The sequence below is a fragment of the Lathyrus oleraceus genome, chromosome 4 (assembly GCF_024323335.1).
Source record: "Lathyrus oleraceus cultivar Zhongwan6 chromosome 4, CAAS_Psat_ZW6_1.0, whole genome shotgun sequence".
NCBI classification, from domain to species: Eukaryota; Viridiplantae; Streptophyta; class Magnoliopsida; order Fabales; family Fabaceae; genus Lathyrus; species Lathyrus oleraceus.
The window spans coordinates 137,887,197-137,909,393 of NC_066582.1; the positions used below are offsets into that span (position 1 = coordinate 137,887,197).

The 22,197-nt window shown below is 39.8% G+C and overlaps 1 protein-coding gene across 1 annotated transcript; it reads left to right on the top strand.

Moving 5' to 3' along the window:
- The first annotated feature begins 19,386 nt into the window (after window positions 1-19,386).
- Window positions 19,387-20,505, top strand: LOC127136407 (uncharacterized). Its single transcript, XM_051062964.1, has one exon. The coding sequence runs from the start codon at window positions 19,387-19,389 to the stop codon at window positions 20,503-20,505; it is 1,119 nt and encodes a 372-aa protein (XP_050918921.1).
- Window positions 20,506-22,197: the final 1,692 nt, after the last annotated feature.

The following is a 22,197-nucleotide window of genomic DNA, read 5'->3' on the forward strand; positions in this document are numbered from 1 at the left end:
ATTCTGCTCCGTGTTAGCGCAGGAACAGCTTTCTGTCTTGCGTTAACCGGTTAACCCAGGGTGTTAACCGGTTAACACTGTTAGGAATTGTGAGGTATTGCTGTTTTGCTTGCGTTAACCGGTTAACCCAGGGCGTTAACCGGTTAACACTGTTGTGGGTTGTAAAAATATTGCTGTTCTGTCTGTGTTAACCGGTTAACCCAGGGCGTTAACCGGTTAACACTGTTGAATTTTGCCAGAAAGCGTGTTCTGTGCTGCGTTAACCGGTTAACCCAGGGCGTTAACCGGTTAACACTGTTGAAAAGTGGGAAAATTGGTATTTTAATGTTGTGAACATAATTGGTGATTGGCCTATATCGGTGTGTGATATAGTAGGGATTATTTCTCGTTGTTTTGAGTAGGATAGGTATTAGTAGAGTGTGCTAATACTGTGACTGAATTATTTGGCATGACATGATATAATTATGTGATAAATATGCTGATGATGTGTGAAAATATGCATAATGTTGTGAATGTATATATTATGTATGTAATTGTGGATGGACTGTTTTATGGCTTAGAGTGTGAGCATATGTCCATTGTGGATTGTTGTTGATGTTGCATGCTAGGTGATTTGGCATAGCATAATGTGGCCTTTATGGTGGTAGCTAATTCCCATGGTGAGGAATTCGTGATGTTAGTCATTTTGGACTGTTGTTGATGTTGCATGCTAGGTGATTAGCGTGCATAGCATGGCCCTTGGGGTGGTAGCTAATTCCCATGGTGAGGAATTAGTGATGTGAGTCACTAGGTCTCAAATGAGTGGGACTAGTGAGCTTGGTAGCCGTACCTGGATTTGGTCGGTGAAGTTGAACTATATGTTCACGAATAGTCGGTACCGCATGCATGGAGTCTCATTGCATAGTGTATGTATGGCGTATAATATGAATGGAGGTATTCCAATATTATAAGTGTGTTTTGTGTTGGTGTTGAGCATGAATTGAGATTATACGTGTGCTTTATGTTGGTGTTGAGTATGATGTTTGAGTTGATGTGCCGTTACTGAATGTGTGCTATGATTAGGGTGATGAAATGTGTTAAATTACTTAACATTGCATGATATTTTATAATGCTTATTATATCGATTGAGGAACTCACCCTTACAACTATTTTTCAGGTAACGAGCAGTGATTGTGTAGGAGCTAGTGCTTGAAGTCTAGTGTAGTTCCTTAGTGGGTCATGCTCTGGTAGATGTAACATCGGGATGGGATGTTTTAAATGTTTTATTGTTGGTTGTGAACCAGTTTACATGTAATATGCTACATGTTTTGCATGATTGATTTAAGCTCTATCCGCTGCGTATTGTGCAAATGCTTTATGTTTTGAATTAATAAAAGAGCATGACAGTTATCATGGTGAATGGTGTGAAGTAATTGTGTGACACCCTTAATTGCATATTTACTCTGATTGATATATGTTGTTATTTAAATTAAATATTTGGGGTATTTTAGAAGGGTGTTACATTAGGGGTATCAGAGCATAGTCGGTCGAGTCGAGTCGTAATTATTCTGTTTTCCCTGTACGAGATAGGTGTTGTGTAACCCTATCAGTACTTATTGTTTTAGCTTGATTGGGTTTTCAGAATAGAGATGGCTGGAAGAGGTAGAGACGATGCTGCGATTGCTGAGGCTCTGGGTATGCTAGCTGGAGTACTTGGAGGAAATCCGAATGTTGTGGGAATGGGAGCTGCTCGTCAACTGAGTGAGTTCCAGAAGAACAATCCTCCAATGTTCAAGGGAGCATACGATCCAGATGGCGCTCAGAAGTGGTTGAAGGAGATTGAGAGGATCTTCCGAGTGACTGAGTGTGCCGAGAACCAGAAGGTCAGGTTCGGTACGCATATGCTGTCAGAAGAAGCAGATGATTGGTGGGTTGCTACCCGCACTGAGTTGGAATCTGCTGGGAATACTGAGATCACTTGGGCTGTGTTCATAGAGAGATTCCTGAGGAAGTACTTTCCAGAGGATGTCAGAGGAAAGAAAGAGATAGAGTTCTTGGAATTGAAGCAGGGTAACCGGTCTGTTACGGAGTATGCTGCTAAGTTCACAGAGCTGTCGAAGTATTACACTCCCTATGATGAGGCTACTGGGGAATTCTCAAAATGTGTGAAGTTTGAGAACGGGTTACGTCCCGAGATCAAGCAGGCTATTGGGTATCAGTGGATTAGAGTGTTTTCTGATTTGGTTGACTGTTGCAGAATTTTTGAACAGGATACCAAAACCAGAGCGGAGAGCTATCAACAGAGGGTTGATAGGAAAGGCAAGAATCAGAATGATCGTGGGAAGCCGTATGCAGTTGGCAAAGGTTTCCAGAGACAGAATGGGATGAGGAGACCTAGTGGGGGAGACTCCAGTGCCCCTGCTAAGTGTTACAGATGTGGTCAGGCTGGACATCGTTTCCATGAGTGTACCAGTGCTGAGAAGAAGTGTTTCAAGTGTGGCAAAGGTGGTCACTTGGCTGCAGAGTGCCGGTTGAAGACTATGACTTATTTCAACTGTGGAGAGATGGGTCATATTAGCCCACAGTGTCCTAAGCCGAAGAAAGAGAACCAGTCGGGAGGCAAGGTCTTCACTTTATCGGGTTCTGAGACTTTTGCAGATGATCGTTTGATCCGAGGTACGTGTTATATTAATGGCTTTCCTCTTGTAGCTATTATTGACACCGGTGCTACTCATTCCTTTATATCTTTGGATTGTGCTGTGAAACTTAAGTTAGAGATATCTGAGATGCATGGAAGTATGGTGATTGATACTCCTGCGAAGGGTTCAGTGACTACTACTTCAGTTTGTTTAAATTGTCCTTTGAGTATTTTTGGTAGAGACTTTGGAATAGACCTAATGTGTCTTCCACTAGTGCAGATTGATGTTATCCTGGGTATGAACTGGTTGGTGTTTAACCGAGTTCATATCAACTGTTTTGATAAGACTGTGATCTTTCCTGAGATTGAGGAAGGAAAGAGTTTGTTTCTATCAGCAAGGCAGGTGAATGAGGCAGTAGTAGATGGGGCAGAGTTGTTTATGCTGTTAGCGACTTTGGAGGCTAAAGATAAACTGGTGATTTGCGATCTAGCTGTGGTGTGTGATTTTCCTGATGTGTTTCCTGAAGAAGTGAATGAATTACCGCCAGAGCGTGAAGTTGAGTTCTCGATTGATTTGGTACCTGGTACTAGGCCGATGTCGATGGCTCCGTACCGTATGTCTGCTGTTGAGTTAACTGAATTGAAGAGTCAGTTGGAAGATCAGTTGGATAAGAAATTTATTCGTCCGAGTGTGTCACCGTGGGGTGCACCAGTGTTATTGGTTAAGAAGAAAGAAGGTACTATGAGGTTGTGTGTGGACTACAGGCAACTGAATAAAGTGACGATCAAGAATCGGTATCCTTTGCCAAGGATTGATGATTTGATGGATCAGTTGGTTGGTGCGAGTGTGTTCAGTAAAATAGATTTGAGATCTGGGTATCATCAGATACGTGTGAAAACTGAGGATATTCAGAAGACTGCTTTTAGAACAAGGTATGGACATTATGAGTATTCTGTAATGCCTTTTGGTGTGACTAATGCGCCTAGAGTATTTATGGAGTATATGAATAGGATTTTCCATCCGTACCTAGATCAGTTTGTTGTGGTGTTTATTGATGATATTTTGGTGTATTCGAAATCTGAAGAAGAGCATGCTGAGCATTTGAGGGTGGTTTTAGGAGTTCTACGAGAAAAGAAGTTATTTGCTAAACTGTCCAAGTGTGAATTTTGGTTAGAAGAGGTTAGTTTTCTTGGTCATGTGATTTCAAGAGATGGTGTTGCTGTTGATCCTTCTAAGATTGAAGCTGTATCTAAGTGGGAAGCTCCGAAGTCAGTTTCTGAGATAAGGAGTTTTCTTGGACTTGCAGGTTATTATAGGAAATTCATTGAGGGATTTTCTAAGTTGGCATTACTGTTGACGATGTTGACTAGAAAGGGGCAAGCTTTTGTTTGGGACTCAAAATGTGAAGAAGGTTTCCAAGAGTTAAAGAGAAGGTGGACTACTGCTCCTATTCTGATATTACCGAGTCCATCGGAATCATTTGAGGTTTACTATGATGCTTCATTGTTGGGTTTGGGTGGTGTGTTGATGCAGAATAAGCAGGTTATAGCTTATGCTTCGAGACAACTGAGGGTTCATGAGAGGAACTATCCGACACACGATTTAGAGTTGGCAGCCTTGGTATTTGTTCTGAAGTTATGGAGGCATTACTTGTACGGGTCAAGATTTGAGGTTATCAGTGACCATAAAAGTTTAAAGTATTTGTTTGATAAGAAAGAGCTGAATATGAGACAGAGGAGATGGTTAGAGTTTCTGAAGGATTATGACTTTGGTTTGAATTACCATCCGGGTAAAGCAAACGTAGTGGCTGATGCATTGAGTCGGAAATCATTGCATATGTCTATGTTAATGGTTAAGGAATTGGATTTAATTGAGCAGTTTAGAGACTTGAGTTTGGTGTGTGAGAGTACTCACAATAGTGTTAAATTGGGAATGTTGAAGTTAACGAGTGGTATTCTGGATGAGATCAGAGAGGGTCAGAAATCCGATGTACTTTTGGTTGATAAGTTGACTCTAGTGAATCAAGGTCAAGGTGGCGAATTCAGAGTGGATGAGAATGGTGTTTTGAAATTTGGTAATCGGGTGTGTATTCCGGATGTTACCGAACTTAAGAAGAGTATTCTTGAGGAAGGACATCGTAGTGGCCTGAGTATTCATCCTGGGGCTACGAAGATGTATCATGATTTGAAGAAGTTATTTTGGTGGCCGGGAATGAAAAGAGAAATTGCGAGTTTTGTTTATTCTTGTTTGACTTGTCAGAAGTCAAAGATTGAGCATCAGAAGCCGTCTGGGCTAATGCAACCGTTGGCTATTCCAGAGTGGAAGTGGGATAGTATCAGTATGGATTTTGTTTCTGGTTTACCGAGAACAATTAAGAATTTTGAAGCCATTGGGTGATTGTTGATAGATTGACGAAATCGGCTCATTTCATTCCGATCAGAATGGATTATCCGTTAGAGAGATTAGCCGAGTTGTATATTGAGAAGATTGTAAGTTTGCATGGTATTCCGTCGAGTATTGTTTCGGACAGAGATCCTAGATTTACATCGAAGTTTTGGGAAGGTTTGCAGAAGGCTTTGGGAACTAAGCTGAGATTGAGTTCTGCATATCATCCGCAGACTGATGGTCAGACTGAGAGGACGATTCAGTCACTAGAGGATCTTTTGAGGGCTTGTGTTTTGGAAAAGGGAGGTGCTTGGGATTGTTATTTGCCTTTGATTGAGTTTACCTACAACAATAGTTTTCATTCGAGCATTGGTATGGCACCGTTTGAAGCTTTGTATGGTAGGAGATGTCGGACGCCTTTATGTTGGTATGAGTCCGGTGAGAGTGCTGTGGTTGGACCGGAGATTGTTCAACAAACTACGGAAAAGATTAAGATGATTCAGGAGAAGATGAGGATTGCTCAGAGTCGTCAGAAGAGTTATCACGACAAGAGGAGGAAGTCACTTGAGTTTCAAGAGGGAGATCATGTGTTTCTTCGTGTTACTCCGATAACTGGGGTTGGTCGAGCTTTGAAGTCGAAGAAGTTGACACCTCGATTTATTGGTCCTTATCGTCGTTTAATGGGTATTATGGGTTAACATGTAATGGGTAGTGATAAGCCGTTGATTTGACCCTAATTGGATTATGAATGTTGAAAAATTGTGATGAATAGATGATGTGAAAACTGTAATTGAATCTGTATTTGTATGAGTTGTGATTTCCCGAACGTATAGCTTTTTACGGAATCGGAATCGGAGGTCCGGAAGTCCTCCAACGGCGGAAAATGCGGAGAATTTTGCATTCTGCTCCGTGTTAGCGCAGGAACAGCTTTCTGTCTTGCGTTAACCGGTTAACCCAGGGTGTTAACCGGTTAACACTGTTAGGAATTGTGAGGTATTGCTGTTTTGCTTGCGTTAACCGGTTAACCCAGGGCGTTAACCGGTTAACACTGTTGTGGGTTGTGAAAATATTGCTGTTCTGTCTGTGTTAACCGGTTAACCCAGGGCGTTAACCGGTTAACACTGTTGAATTTTGCCAGAAAGCGTGTTCTGTGCTGCGTTAACCGGTTAACCCAGGGCGTTAACCGGTTAACACTGTTGAAAAGTGGGAAAATTGGTATTTTAATGTTGTGAACATAATTGGTGATTGGCCTATATCGGTGTGTGATATAGTAGGGATTATTTCTCGTTGTTTTGAGTAGGATAGGTATTAGTAGAGTGTGCTAATACTGTGACTGAATTATTTGGCATGACATGATATAATTATGTGATAAATATGCTGATGATGTGTGAAAATATGCATAATGTTGTGAATGTATATATTATGTATGTAATTGTGGATGGACTGTTTTATGGCTTAGAGTGTGAGCATATGTCCATTGTGGATTGTTGTTAATGTTGCATGCTAGGTGATTTGGCATAGCATAATGTGGCCTTTATGGTGGTAGCTAATTCCCATGGTGAGGAATTAGTGATGTTAGTCATTTTGGACTGTTGTTGATGTTGCATGCTAGGTGATTAGCGTGCATAGCATGGCCCTTGGGGTGGTAGCTAATTCCCATGGTGAGGAATTAGTGATGTGAGTCACTAGGTCTCAAATGAGTGGGACTAGTGAGCTTGGTAGCTGTAACACCCCGATAATAATATGATAATTATTTAAATTAAGTTAATAATATATTTATTAATTTAATTAGATAATTGGATTATTATTATTATTATTATTATTATTATTGGAATAATAATTATTGGAAAATATATAAGTTGGAATTTAGAAAAATCCCATTTTTGGTAAAAAGGTTATTTTCACGTGAAAAGGAAAAAGAGGCAGAAAAGGGAAAAGGGCAAAAAGCCAGAGAACGAAGGTTGAAGGAAGGAAAAGCTTGGAGCTCAGAGATTGCCGGATTTACTCAGGTAAGGGGGGTTTATCATCGATTAATGGGTATTATGGGATAATATGTGATGGGTAGTGAGAAACCATTGATTTGCCTCTGATTGAATGATGTATGATGAATTTGTGAACTTTTGGGATGAACGAAATTAGGATTAAAATGGAAGAAATTCGTAGGAATTAGAGGTAGAAAGGTTAGCAATTTGTGAAATCGAAAGTGTATGATTCGTGTTAGATGAGATGAATGAATTGTGTGTAAAATTTGGATTGTGGAAGGTTGAATTGGATAGATCTCGTAGCAGAGAAAGCCATTGCAGATCTGGAAATTCTGGTTTCTGGTCATACGCGTATGGCACTAGGCAATACGCGTATGATGTGGCTGGTACGCGTATGGATGAGGCCTTACGCGTATGGGTGAGGAAAATGATATTTTGAACGTAGATTTTGTCTCTGTTGGTACGCGTATGGGAGAGTGGTACGCGTAGCATACGCGTATGAGATAGATGATACGCGTATGGGTTGGGCGAGGAAATGCGCCATACGTGTATGGGCATAGGCAATACGCGTATGGGCAGACTTGTGGTTTCCCTGAACTGTTGTTGTGCAGTTTTGGTTGTTTAGGCTGAATGATGTAACTTAGCTGATGTATGACGTAGTAGGGATCATTTCCCGTTGTTTTGAGCAGTATAGGTATTAGTAGAGTGTGCTAATACTGTGTTTAATTGATTGACATGATAATGATGTGTTGATACATGTGTTGATGATGTATGATGATATGCATAATGCTATGAATGTATATATTATGCATGTATTTGTGAATGGACTGTTGTATGGCTTAGAGTGTGAGCATATGTCCATTGTGAATTGTTGTTGATGCTGCATTGCTAGATGATTAGCATGCATAGCATAGCCTTCGGGGCTGTAGCTAATTCCCATGGTGAGGAATTAGTGAGTGAACCATTGTGGGGTTGTTGTTGATGTTTGCATGCTAGATGATTAGTGTGCATAGTCTAGCCTTCGGGGCTGTAGCTAATTCCCATGGTGAGGAATTAGTGAGTGAGTCACTAGGTCTCAAATGAGTGGGACTAGTGAGCTTAGTAGCCGTATCTAGAGGGATCGGTGAGCTTGAACTATATGTTCAAGAATAGTCGGTACCGCATGTGTGGAGTCTCATTGCATAATGTATGTATGGCGTATAATATGAATGGATGTATTCCAATATTATACGTATGTTGGTGTTGTTATGGAGTATGATTTGAGATTATACTTGTGCTTTTTGTTGGTGTTGAGGATGATGTTGAGCTGATGTGCTGTTACTGATTGTATGTTGCGATTAGGGTGATTAACGTGTTAAATTACTTAACATGACATTATATTCTATAATGCTTATTATATTGATTGAGGAACTCACCCTTACAACTATTTTTCAGGTAACGAGCTGTGATTGAGTAGGAGCTAGTACTTGGAGTCTAGAGTAGTTCCTTAGTGGGTCATGCTCTGATAGATGTAACATCGGGAAGGGATGTTTTAAATGTTTTATGTTGGTTGTGAACCATTTTACATGTAATGTGTTACATGTTTTGATTGATTTGATTTATATCCGCTGCGATTTATGCAAATGTTTATTTGATTAAATAAAGAGCATGACTGTTATTTTGGATCATGGTGTGAAGTGATTATGTGACACCCTTGATTGCATGTTACTCTGATTGACATATTGTTATTTTAATTAAATTATTGGGGTATTTTAGAAGGGTGTTACATTAGTGGTATCAGAGCATAGTCGGTCGAGTCGAGTCGTAATTATTCTGTTTCCCTGTACGGGATAGGTGTTGAGTAACCCTATCAGTACTTATTGTTTTAGTTGTTGGGTTTTCAGAATATAGATGGCTGGAAGAGGTAGAGATGATGCTGCGATTGCTGAGGCTCTGGGTATGCTGGCCGGAGTACTTGGAGGGAATCCGAATGTTGTGGGAATGGGAGCTGCTCGTCAACTGAGTGAGTTCCAGAAGAACAATCCTCCAATGTTCAAGGGAGCATACGATCCAGATGGTGCTCAGAAGTGGTTGAAGGAGATAGAGAGGATCTTCCGAGTGACTGAGTGTGCCGATAACCAGAAGGTCAGGTTCGGTACGCATATGCTGTCAGAGGAAGCAGATGATTGGTGGGTTGCTACCCGCACTGAGTTGGAATCTGCTGGAAATGCTGAGATCACTTGGGCTGTGTTCAGAGAGAGATTTCTGAGGAAGTACTTTCCAGAGGATGTCAGAGGAAAGAAAGAGATAGAATTCTTGGAATTGAAGCAGGGTAACCGGTCTGTTACTGAGTATGCTGCTAAGTTCACAGAGCTGTCGAAGTATTATACTCCCTATAATGAGGCTGCTGGAGAATTTTCAAAGTGTGTGAAGTTTGAGAACGGGTTACGTCCCGAGATCAAGCAGGCTATTGGATATCAGCGGATCAGAGTGTTTTCTGACTTGGTTGACTGTTGCAGGATTTTTGAACAGGATTCCAAAGCCAGAGCAGAGAGCTATCAGCAAAGGGTTGATAGGAAAGGCAAGAATCAGAATGATCGTGGGAAACCGTATGCAGCTGGCAAGGGTTTCCAGAGGCAGAGTGGGATAAAGAGGCCTAGTGGGGGAGACTCTAGTGCTCCTGCTAAGTGTTACAGATGTGGTCAGGCTGGACATCGTATCCATGAGTGTACCAGTAATGAGAAGAAGTGTTTCAAGTGTGGAAAAGGTGGTCACTTGGCTACAGACTGCCGGTTGAAGACTGTGACTTGTTTCAACTGTGGAGAGTTGGGTCATATCAGTCCACAGTGTCCTAAGCCGAAGAAGGAGAATCAGTCGGGAGGCAAGGTCTTTGCTTTATCGGGTTCTGAGACTTCTGCAGATGACCGTTTGATCCGAGGTACGTGTTATATTAATGGCTTTCCTCTTGTAGCTATTATTGACACAGGTGCTACTCATTCCTTTATATCTTTGGATTGTGCTGTGAAACTTAAGTTAGAGATATCTGAGATGCTTGGAAGTATGGTGATGGATACTCCTGCAAAGGGTTCAGTGACTACTACTTCAGTTTGCTTGAGTTGTCCTTTGAGTATTTTTGGTAGAGATTTTGGGATAGACCTTGTATGTCTTCCACTAGTACAGGTTGATGTTATCCTGGGTATGAACTGGTTGGTGTTTAACCGAGTTTCTATCAATTGTTTTGATAAGACTGTGATATTTCCTGAGATTGAGGAAGGAAAGAGTTTATTTCTATCAGCAAGGCAGGTGAATGAGGAAGTAGCAGATGGGGCAGAGTTGTTCATGTTGTTAGCGACTTTGGAGGCTAAAGATAAACTAGTGATTGGCGATCTAGCCGTGGTGTGTGATTTTCCTGACGTGTTCCCTGAAGAAGTGAATGAATTGCCGCCAGAGCGTGAAGTTGAGTTCTCGATTGATTTGGTACCTGGTACTAGGCCGATATCGATGGCTCCGTACCGTATGTCTGCTGTTGAGTTAGCTGAACTGAAGAGTCAGTTGGAAGATCTGTTGGATAAGAAATTTATTCGTCCGAGTGTGTCACCGTGGGGTGCACCAGTGTTATTGGTTAAGAAGAAAGAAGGTACTATGAGGTTGTGTGTGGACTACAGGCAACTGAATAAAGTGACGATCAAGAATCGGTATCCTTTGCCGAGGATTGATGATTTAATGGATCAGTTAGTTGGTGCGAGTGTGTTCAGCAAAATAGATTTGAGATCGGGATATCATCAGATACGTGTGAAAACTGAGGATATTCAGAAGACTGCTTTCAGAACAAGGTATGGACATTATGAGTATTCTGTAATGCCTTTTGGTGTGACTAATGCGCCTGGAGTATTTATGGAGTATATGAATAGGATTTTCCATCCGTACCTAGATAAGTTTGTTGTGGTGTTTATTGATGACATATTGGTGTATTCGAAATCTGAAGAAGAGCATGCTGAGCATTTGAGAGTGGTTTTAGGAGTTCTACGAGAAAAGAAGTTATTTGCTAAACTGTCTAAGTGTGAATTTTGGTTAGAAGAGGTGAGTTTTCTTGGTCATGTGATTTCAAGAGGTGGCGTTGCTGTTGATCCTTCTAAGATAGAAGCGGTATCTAAGTGGGAAGCTCCGATGTCAGTTTCTGAGATAAGAAGTTTTCTTGGTTTGGCTGGTTATTATAGGAAGTTCATTGAGGGTTTTTCTAAGTTGGCGTTACCGTTGACGATGTTGACTAGAAAGGGGCAAGTGTTTGTATGGGACTCAAAATGTGAAGAAGGTTTCCAAGAGTTAAAGAGAAGGTTAACTACTGCTCCTATTCTGATATTACCGAGTCCGTCGGAACTATTTGAGGTTTACTGTGATGCTTCATTGTTGGGCTTGGGTGGTGTGTTGATGCAGAATAAACAGGTTATAGCTTATGCTTCGAGACAATTGAAGGTTCATGAGAGGAACTATCCGACACACGATTTAGAGTTGGCAGCCGTGGTTTTTGTTCTGAAATTATGGAGGCATTATTTGTACGGATCGAGATTTGAGGTTTTCAGTGACCATAAAAGTTTAAAGTATTTGTTTGATCAGAAAGAGCTGAATATGAGACAGAGGAGATGGTTAGAGTTTCTGAAGGATTATGATTTTGGTTTGAATTACCATCCGGGTAAAGCAAACGTAGTGGCTGATGCATTGAGTCGGAAATCATTGCATATGTCTATGTTAATGGTTAAGGAATTGGATTTAATTGAGCAGTTTAGAGACTTGAGTTTGGTGTGTGAGAGTACTCACAATAGTGTTAAATTGGGAATGTTGAAGTTAACGAGTGGTATTCTGGATGAGATTAGAGAGGGTCAGAAATCCGATGTGTTTTTGGTTGATAAGTTGACTTTAGTGAATCAAGGCCAAGGTGGTGAATTCAGAGTTGATGAGAATGGTGTTTTGAAATTTGGTAATCGGGTGTGTATTCCGGATGTTACCGAACTTAAGAAGAGTATTCTTGAAGAAGGACATCGTAGTGGCTTGAGTATTCATCCTGGAGCTACGAAGATGTATCATGATTTGAAAAAGTTATTTTGGTGGCCGGGAATGAAAAGAGAAATTGCGAGTTTTGTTTATTCTTGTTTGACTTGTCAGAAGTCGAAGATTGAGCATCAGAAGCCGTCTGGGCTAATGCAACCGTTGGCTATTCCGGAGTGGAAATGGGACAGTATCAGTATGGATTTTGTTTCTGGTTTGCCGAGGACAAATAAGAATTTTGAAGCTATTTGGGTGATTGTGGATAGATTGACGAAGTCGGCTCATTTCATTCCGATCAGAATGGATTATCCGTTAGAGAGATTAGCCGAGTTGTATATTGAGAAGATTGTAAGTTTGCATGGTATTCCGTCGAGTATTATTTCGGACAGAGATCCTAGATTTACATCGAAGTTCTGGGAAGGTTTGCAGAGGGCTTTGGGAACTAAGCTGAGATTGAGTTCTGCATATCATCCGCAGACTGATGGTCAGACTGAGAGGACGATTCAGTCACTAGAGGATCTTTTGAGGGCTTGTGTTTTGGAAAAGGGAGGTGCTTGGGATGGTTATTTGCCTTTGATTGAGTTTACCTACAACAATAGTTTTCATTCGAGCATTGGTATGGCACCGTTTGAAGCTTTGTATGGTAGGAGATGTCGGACGCCTTTATGTTGGTATGAGTCCGGTGAGAGTGCTGTGATTGGACCGAAGATTGTTCAACAAACTACGGAAAAGATTAAGATGATTCAGAAGAAGATGAGAATTGCTCAGAGTCGTCAGAAGAGTTATCACGACAAGAGGAGGAAGTCACTTGAGTTTCGAGAGGGAGATCATGTGTTTCTTCGTGTTACTCCGATAACTGGGGTTGGTCGAGCTTTGAAGTCGAAGAAGTTGACACCTCGATTTATTGGTCCTTATCAGATTTTGGAGAGGATAGGAGAGGTAGCCTATCGTATCGCTTTACCGCCGTCACTTGCGAATTTGCATGAGGTTTTTCATGTGTCTCAGTTGAGGAGGTACATTCATGATCCGTCGCATGTAGTCCGAGTGGATGATGTACAGGTGAGAGATAACCTGACTGTTGAAACATCACCTATGAGGATCGAGGATCGAGAGTTGAAGCAGTTGCGGGGTAAAGAGATTGCTTTGGTAAAGGTAACTTGGGGAGGACCAGCAGGTGGCAATGTGACTTGGGAACTTGAGAGTAAGATGAAGGAGTCTTACCCAGAGTTGTTCGCTTGAGGTATGTTTTCGAGGACGAAAACTCTTTTAGTGGGGGAGAGTTGTAACACCCCGATAATAATATGATAATTATTTAAATTAAGTTAATAATATATTTATTAATTTAATTAGATAATTGGATTATTATTATTATTATTATTATTATTATTATTATTGGAATAATAATTATTGGAAAATATATAAGTTGGAATTTAGAAAAATCCCATTTTTGGTAAAAAGGTTATTTTCACGTGAAAAGGAAAAAGAGGCAGAAAAGGGAAAAGGGCAAAAGCCAGAGAACGAAGGTTGAAGGAAGGAAAAGCTTGGAGCTCAGAGATTGCCGGATTTACTCAGGTAAGGGGGGTTTATCATCGATTAATGGGTATTATGGGATAATATGTGATGGGTAGTGAGAAACCATTGATTTGCCTCTGATTGAATGATGTATGATGAATTTGTGAACTTTTGGGATGAACGAAATTGGGATTAAAATGGAAGAAATTCGTAGGAATTAGAGGTAGAAAGGTTAGCAATTTGTGAAATCGAAAGTGTATGATTCGTGTTAGATGAGATGAATGAATTGTGTGTAAAATTTGGATTGTGGAAGGTTGAATTGGATAGATCTCGTAGCAGAGAAAGCCATTGCAGATCTGGAAATTCTGGTTTCTGGTCATACGCGTATGGCACTAGGCAATACGCGTATGATGTGGCTGGTACGCGTATGGATGAGGCCTTACGCGTATGGGTGAGGAAAATGATATTTTGAACGTAGATTTTGTCTCTGTTGGTACGCGTATGGGAGAGTGGTACGCGTAGCATACACGTATGAGATAGATGATACGCGTATGGGTTGGGCGAGGAAATGCGCCATACGCGTATGGGCATAGGCAATACGCGTATGGGCAGACTTGTGGTTTCCCTGAACTGTTGTTGTGCAGTTTTGGTTGTTTAGGCTGAGTGATGTAACTTAGCTGATGTATGACGTAGTAGGGATCATTTCCCGTTGTTTTGAGCAGTATAGGTATTAGTAGAGTGTGCTAATACTGTGTTTAATTGATTGACATGATAATGATGTGTTGATACATGTGTTGATGATGTATGATGATATGCATAATGCTATGAATGTATATATTATGCATGTATTTGTGAATGGACTGTTGTATGGCTTAGAGTGTGAGCATATGTCCATTGTGAATTGTTGTTGATGCTGCATTGCTAGATGATTAGCGTGCATAGCATAGCCTTCGGGGCTGTAGCTAATTCCCATGGTGAGGAATTAGTGAGTGAACCATTGTGGGGTTGTTGTTGATGTTTGCATGCTAGATGATTAGTGTGCATAGTCTAGCCTTCGGGGCTGTAGCTAATTCCCATGGTGAGGAATTAGTGAGTGAGTCACTAGGTCTCAAATGAGTGGGACTAGTGAGCTTAGTAGCCGTATCTAGAGGGATCGGTGAGCTTGAACTATATGTTCAAGAATAGTCGGTACCGCATGTGTGGAGTCTCATTGCATAATGTATGTATGGCGTATAATATGAATGGATGTATTCCAATATTATACGTATGTTGGTGTTGTTATGGAGTATGATTTGAGATTATACTTGTGCTTTTTGTTGGTGTTGAGGATGATGTTGAGCTGATGTGCTGTTACTGATTGTATGTTGCGATTAGGGTGATTAATGTGTTAAATTACTTAACATGACATTATATTCTATAATGCTTATTATATTGATTGAGGAACTCACCCTTACAACTGTTTTTCAGGTAACGAGCAGTGATTGAGTAGGAGCTAGTACTTGGAGTCTAGAGTAGTTCCTTAGTGGGTCATGCTCTGATAGATGTAACATCGGGAAGGGATGTTTTAAATGTTTTATGTTGGTTGTGAACCATTTTACATGTAATGTGTTACATGTTTTGATTGATTTGATTTATATCCGCTGCGATTTATGCAAATGTTTATTTGATTAAATAAAGAGCATGACTGTTATTTTGGATCATGGTGTGAAGTGATTATGTGACACCCTTGATTGCATGTTACTCTGATTGACATATTGTTATTTTAATTAAATTATTGGGGTATTTTAGAAGGGTGTTACAGTAGCCGTACCTGGATTTGGTCGGTGAAGTTGAACTATATGTTCACGAATAGTCGGTACCGCATGCATGGAGTCTCATTGCATAGTGTATGTATGGCGTATAATATGAATGGAGGTATTCCAATATTATAAGTGTGTTTTGTGTTGTTGTTGAGCATGAATTGAGATTATACGTGTGCTTTATGTTGGTGTTGAGTATGATGTTTGAGTTGATGTGCCGTTACTGAATGTGTGCTATGATTAGGGTGATGAAATGTGTTAAATTACTTAACATTGCATGATATTTTATAATGCTTATTATATCGATTGAGGAACTCACCCTTACAACTATTTTTCAGGTAACGAGCAGTGATTGGGTAGGAGCTAGTGCTTGAAGTCTAGTGTAGTTCCTTAGTGGGTCATGCTCTGGTAGATGTAACATCGGGATGGGATGTTTTAAATGTTTTATTGTTGGTTGTGAACCCGTTTACATGTAATATGCTACATGTTTTGCATGATTGATTTAAGCTCTATCCGCTGCGTATTGTGCAAATGCTTTATGTTTTGAATTAATAAAAGAGCATGACAGTTATCATGGTGAATGGTGTGAAGTAATTGTGTGACACCCTTAATTGCATATTTACTCTGATTGATATATGTTGTTATTTAAATTAAATATTTGGGGTATTTTAGAAGGGTGTTACATCAAACATGGGAGAATCAAAGTTTGGAGAGAGAGTATGATCATTGTATTCAATGGGTTTGAGAAGCAACCTGCATAAAGATTTAATATTTTGATTTTAGAGAAGTGGAGTGAAATCAAATATTATGCAGATGGGAGATTATTATTTATTTTTATGATTACCATTTTCAGAAAAATAAAAAATAAAAAATAAAAACATCATAGATGTGGATGAATAAAATTGTCTTTTATTGATGATAATAATAAAAATGCCCAATAATGTTCACATATCCCTTAGGCATAGGAGAAGGATTTTTCTCAAAATAATAGAAAACAAATTACTTAGAACGAAGAATGACAATAGGAACATCAACAACAACCCAATTGTCGCAAGTCTAGCTATGCGTCACAAAGTTGGCGCTGTCTCCTTCATCTTCGTCTTCATCACCACTATCTTCAATAATGGCAGCTGAGTGTTAATCATTCCCATGAATGAACCTTCCACTGTGAAACATCGGTTGCATAATGATTAGTCTCCAATTCTACTTCTTTTCTGACACTCATTCAACACCTTTTCACGAAGTCGGTAACACATTAGTCTACTTGTTTTATTGTTCTGTTTAGTAAATTAGATGTTTTGCATTGTTGTTTCCAGTTGTTGATTACATTTAGGTTGCATCATTATACTTCATTTTATGTCTCTTTGTGGTAGATCTATTGGTTTCAAGTGTAAGCAAGAGTGTCGTACGGATACACAAGCAAATTGGACGTTCCGGGCCCGTCGGAAGAGGAAATTGGGTAACACAATAGTCCTGACACGGCCAGCCGTGTTGCCTAACACGGGCCATGTCAGGAGAGGGCACCTGGAAGAAGAAAACAGGGAGCTGACACGGGTGCCTGTGTCAGCTGACACGCCCCGTGTCAGCCTCCCTGGAGGGGCGTGTCAAGGCTTTTTCATCAGAAGCCCAACACGGTCTGTCATGTTTCCTGACACGGCCAGTGTTAGCTTGGACACCTCATTTTCCAGTTTTTGCTTTATTTTGGCACGGCTGATCTCGGAGGGCATTTTGGACTTTTTCTACATCAAATTTGTCATCAGGAACTATTTAGGGGATTTTTGAATATGGAGAAGGGACTTTTTGACAATCATAAATTGGAGACGATAAAGATTGAAGCGGTCAAAAGCGACGAAGAACGGAGATCCTTCAAGAGCGGATGCAATTGAAGATCAACAGGATTGCCATTCTTTTGTAATATCTCGTTTTTATTTTGTATCTTATTTGAATAATATGAGAGGCTAAACCCCCCAATTCCAGGGGGGTGTCCCCGAATTGATTGTGTAATGACTCTGAAGTTTTAATTTCCTTAATACATGTTATTTTTTGTTAATTTCACTGTGTAATTTGCGTAATGCTTTCTTTATCAGAAAAATCAAGATTGATGTATGGTTAACGATTAGCAGGATTGCAATTGTTAAGGTTTTTATACAGTGAAACCATAATAGATATCACCTAGGACTAGGGATACCCTATAGTTACCGGGTTATTCTTGTTAAAGTAAAATTGTTTGGTTTCATCATAATCACCTAAGGACTTAGAGGTTAGATTGAATACCAAAGGTTTCCCTCCGAGGTCTCAGAGGGAAACAATCTTAAGATTCGGTAATTGAAACAATTTTCATTATTAAGGAGATATACACTCAAGGGTCATTATAGGAGATTTTCACACACCAACCTTGGCAGATTATTATAATCTGTGAAAATATTTATTCGGTGTTATTTTCTCTTATAGTGATTTTTACAAAACCCCTAACTAGTAGTTTTGTTCAATTGGGTAACAATTTACACATATATTGCTGCGCAATCCTCGAGATCAATCTTTGGAAAACATCCATATTATTACTACATCGGCAAAATAGTACACTAGCTATTTTCCCGATCAAGTTTTTGGCGTCGTTGTCAGGGATTGCCAAATATAAGTTTAAATTATCTCAATTGAAATTTTGTTGCTCCGCAACTAAAATTTATTTTTCATTATTGTAATAATTTATTTCGATTATATCAACTAATCTTGTCTGATATTTGTATGTGAGGTAAGGCCTTAGCTGATTTTCCTTTTGACGTAGAAATCGAGAGAACCTTGCAGGCGAGACTCTGGCAAGCTCGATTAGCCAGATTGGAATCAGACGAAGAACAACTTTCCATTCATTCAGGTTCAGATTCAGGTTCCGATAGAGAGATCTAAATTATGGCTGAAGCTCCACCGCCACCAGAAAGACTGTTGGGTGACTACGGAGGTGCAAATGCACCAACTGGCAGATTAACTATTGTCAATCAACCAGTGAACATGGCTAATTTCCAGTTGCATCCGAGTATTATTAATCAGCTTGAAAGGAGGCATTTTACTGGAAAAGTGAATGAAGATGCAAACAAGCATTTGCAGAGGTTTCTGACCATGAGCAACACTCTAAAAATTGATGGTCACACCAAAGAAGCTAAGAAATTGAGAATGTTCCCGTTCACCTTAGCGGAGGAAGCCGAATAATGGTTTTATTCCCTACCTGCCGGTAGCATCACGTCTTGGGAAGAAATGGAAAAGGCCTTCCTGAATGAGTATTTTCTAGCGTCGGTATTTCTGCGGAAGAGGTATGAAATTCTGAATTTCAAGCAGAAGGATGGGGAAACTTTGGGAGACGCTTACAAGAGATTCAAGCGAGTCTTGGTAGCCTGCCCAACTCATAATATGGATCCAACTGAACAAATGTAGATGTTTATGAATGGCCTCAAAATAAAGACCAAACAGTTGATTGATACCGCAGCCGGTGGTTCCACAAATTTTTCAACAGCCACTGGTATCAAATATATCATTGAAGCTATTGCTGCTAATGAGCACTTGGAATTGTACGATAGATGTCAAAGCAAACCAGAAGGGGTTATAGATTTAAAGATGGAAACTAATAAAATTCGTATTAAAGATACTATAGCTGCTGAAGTTGAGAAGAAGTTGAAGGCGATGAATATAGGTACCCAACAGGTGGCGCAGGTCCAACCGGCTCCTACTGTCTGTTGTGAAATTTGTTGTGGTCCACACCAAACTGTTTATTGTTTTGCAACTCCTCAACAATTGAAGGAAATCAAATTTTTGAAGCAGAACAATTCGTATTCCAACACATACAATCCGGGTTGGAAGAATCATCCCAACTTCTCATGGAAAGACCAAAAGGGAACCGCTCCTCAACATGGTCAGTACCAAACTCAATATTAACAACAATAGCAGTAACATGCCCCTAAGAAAGCTGATTGGGAAATTGTAATTGAAAGGATGGAAGCTCATAATGTTCAATTTCAAGAAGAAAACCGGAACAATCAGAAAAACACCACAACATCCATAAAGAATCTTGAAGTCCAAATGGGTCAAATCGATCAGCAATTAGCTTCGAGTTCTCAAGCACAAGGTTCTCTACTGAGTGCAATCGTGACAAATCCTAGAGAGCATAATAATGTGAGCGCGGTGACAAAAAGAAGTGGTAAATCAGATGAAGTAGTCGAGGAGGTGGATGAAGAGGAAGATCAATTGATCAAAGTGGATTTTGAGATCAAAGAAAATGAAGTTGCGAGGGAAGTGGTAGCACCGAAACCTATTGTGAAAGAAACAGTCATTGAGACTAAATTGTTTGTTAAGCTTCCTTTCCCCACTAGGAACAAGAAAAAGGGACAACATGAGAAAAACTTTGAAAAATTCTTAGAGTTGTTCAAGAATCTGGAGATCAACATTCCTCTGTTGGAGGCACTTGAACAAATGCCTACTTATGCCAAGTTCATGAAAGACATCATTTCAAAGAGGCGAACCGTCGACACCAACCCGATTATTCTAACCAAAACTTGTAGAGCTATTTTGCAGGGTATGAAGATTCCGATAAAGAAGAAAGATCGAGAAGCTGTTACCATCCCTTGTACTATTGGAGATAGGTCATTCAACAAAGCTCTTATTGATCTGGGAGATAGCGTGAGTCTTATGTCGTTATCCATTTACAAAAAGCTTGGTATAGGGGTTGTGCAAGACACCAGGATGACACTAGAATTCGCCGATCATTTGGTCAAGAAACCGTATGGTATTGTTGAAGATGTTCTTGTGAAAATTGACAAGTTTGTATTTCCAGTGGACTTTGTAATTCTTGAAATGCCGGAAGATGAAGAGATCCCGCTCATTCTTGGGAGACCCTTTTTAGAAACGGGATGGTGCTTGATAAACATAGAAGAAGCAACAATGACGTTGAAGGTCTATGATGAGGAATTGAAAATTGATGTTCGAAACACCATGAGGTACAAGGATGATATTTGTACCAGTCATACTATAGAGACTCTGGATCAGGTGATGACATATGATAGTCCTTTGAATGCACCACAGTCACCTTTGGAAAGAGTGTTGAGTTTTTCCATTTTCGATAGTCATAAAGAAGTGGACAACGGGGAATCTGAAGTGTTGGCCTTGTTAAACGGAGTTGAAACAACTTCCGGAAAATCTTAAATATGTCTTTCTCGATCCTGAAGGAAAATATCCTGCTATCACTAACTCGAGCCTTCACAATATCCAAGAAGAAAACCTCATCCAAGTCCTAAAAAAGTACAAAAATGCTATTGGATGGGCAATTGAAGATTTGAAAGGTATTAGCCCTATTGTGTGCATGCATAACATTCTCATGGAAGAAGACCACAAACCGGTAGTCCAACCGCAGAGAAGACTCAATCATGCGATGGAGGAAGTAGTTCAGAAAGAGGTGGTGAAATTGTTAGACACAAGTCTTATATATCCTATTTCTGACAGCCCTTGGGTGAGCCCAGTGCATGTTGTCCCTAAGAAAGGGGGGACCACCGTAATAAGGAATGAAAAAAATGAGTTAATTCATAGTCAAACAATTACCGGGTGGCGTGTGTGCATTGACTACAGAAGGTTGAACACAACAACTAGGTGTAGCGGTAAATTCATGACCATCAAGCTATGGATAAGCTAGACGTCAAATAACAAGAGTCGCCACCGCGCTTTTATTGTTTCCAAGGGAAAAAGGAAAAGTACGAACAAAACCCAAAAATAAGAAGTTTTCAAATCAAAACTAATAATATGCCAGAGATTACAGGTAAGGGGGTTGGTTACACAGAGGGAAGGTGTTAGCACCCAAAGTGTCCTAGGTACTCCTAGGGAGCCCTTTCTTGTGTGCATATGTATTTTGTACAAAGTGATGTTTACAAACAAATAGAATGGGGGGATGATAAAAGAATTCATTAATTATATTTTTGTGTTTGACAAGACCTTCGGACTTGTGCCTACGTACCAACATAAAAATGAGGGATCAAAACCTCGTAGTTCGTGATATAAATTTCAAAGTGGATGTTTTGCTTTTACCAAAAATTAGGTTTGAAAGGCACAAAGGCCTAAGAATGGTTTGAATGAGTTAGTGCTTTTGGCTTTTGAAATCTATAAGTCAAGTATAGTTAAGTTTACTTACATGTTTGATTTAAGAAAAAAAGTTTGAAAATGCAATGGCATAAGGCCAAAGTTTCTAATTTGCAAAATAGTCTAAATTTGGAAACAAAACAATTACAAACAAAGAAGTTTTTAAAAGGAGGGAGAGATTTTGAAATTAAAGAGATGGGGAGGAGATGAAGAGACTAATCCTAAGCACAAATTTAAAGGTTAAGAGTTGAAAAGATCTGACCAATGGGCTACAATCCAATAGACAAGAATGTCATATAGAAACCCAAATTCCATTGGACAGTAGAATCAAGCAATAAATAATGCACACCATATTAACTTGAAGAGCAAGGCATCAAATAAAGATAGCCACATCCAAGCTTTAGCTACTCCATAATCTTCTTCAAATTGGCCTATGTAGCAGATGAATTCCACAAGTCACAGGTTCAAAATAATAGCTTCACAATGATCATGTTGCAGATGAACTCAAATGGATATTCAATGATGTATCAGATGAAGTTTCAAATTGCAAGCACTTGGTTACATAAAGTTGGCATTGGCCAAGTCCTTTTGCATAGGGATGTTGCCTACATTCTAAGTCCAATTGTCCAAGATTAAACCCACAATCCACATAATAGCTTTTTAGGGTTTTTGTTCTTATTATGTACATTAATGGTCAAAGACCACACAAGCAAACAAAATATGCACAAACAAGATATATCGAATAATATGGTCCAAGTGGACAAAGTG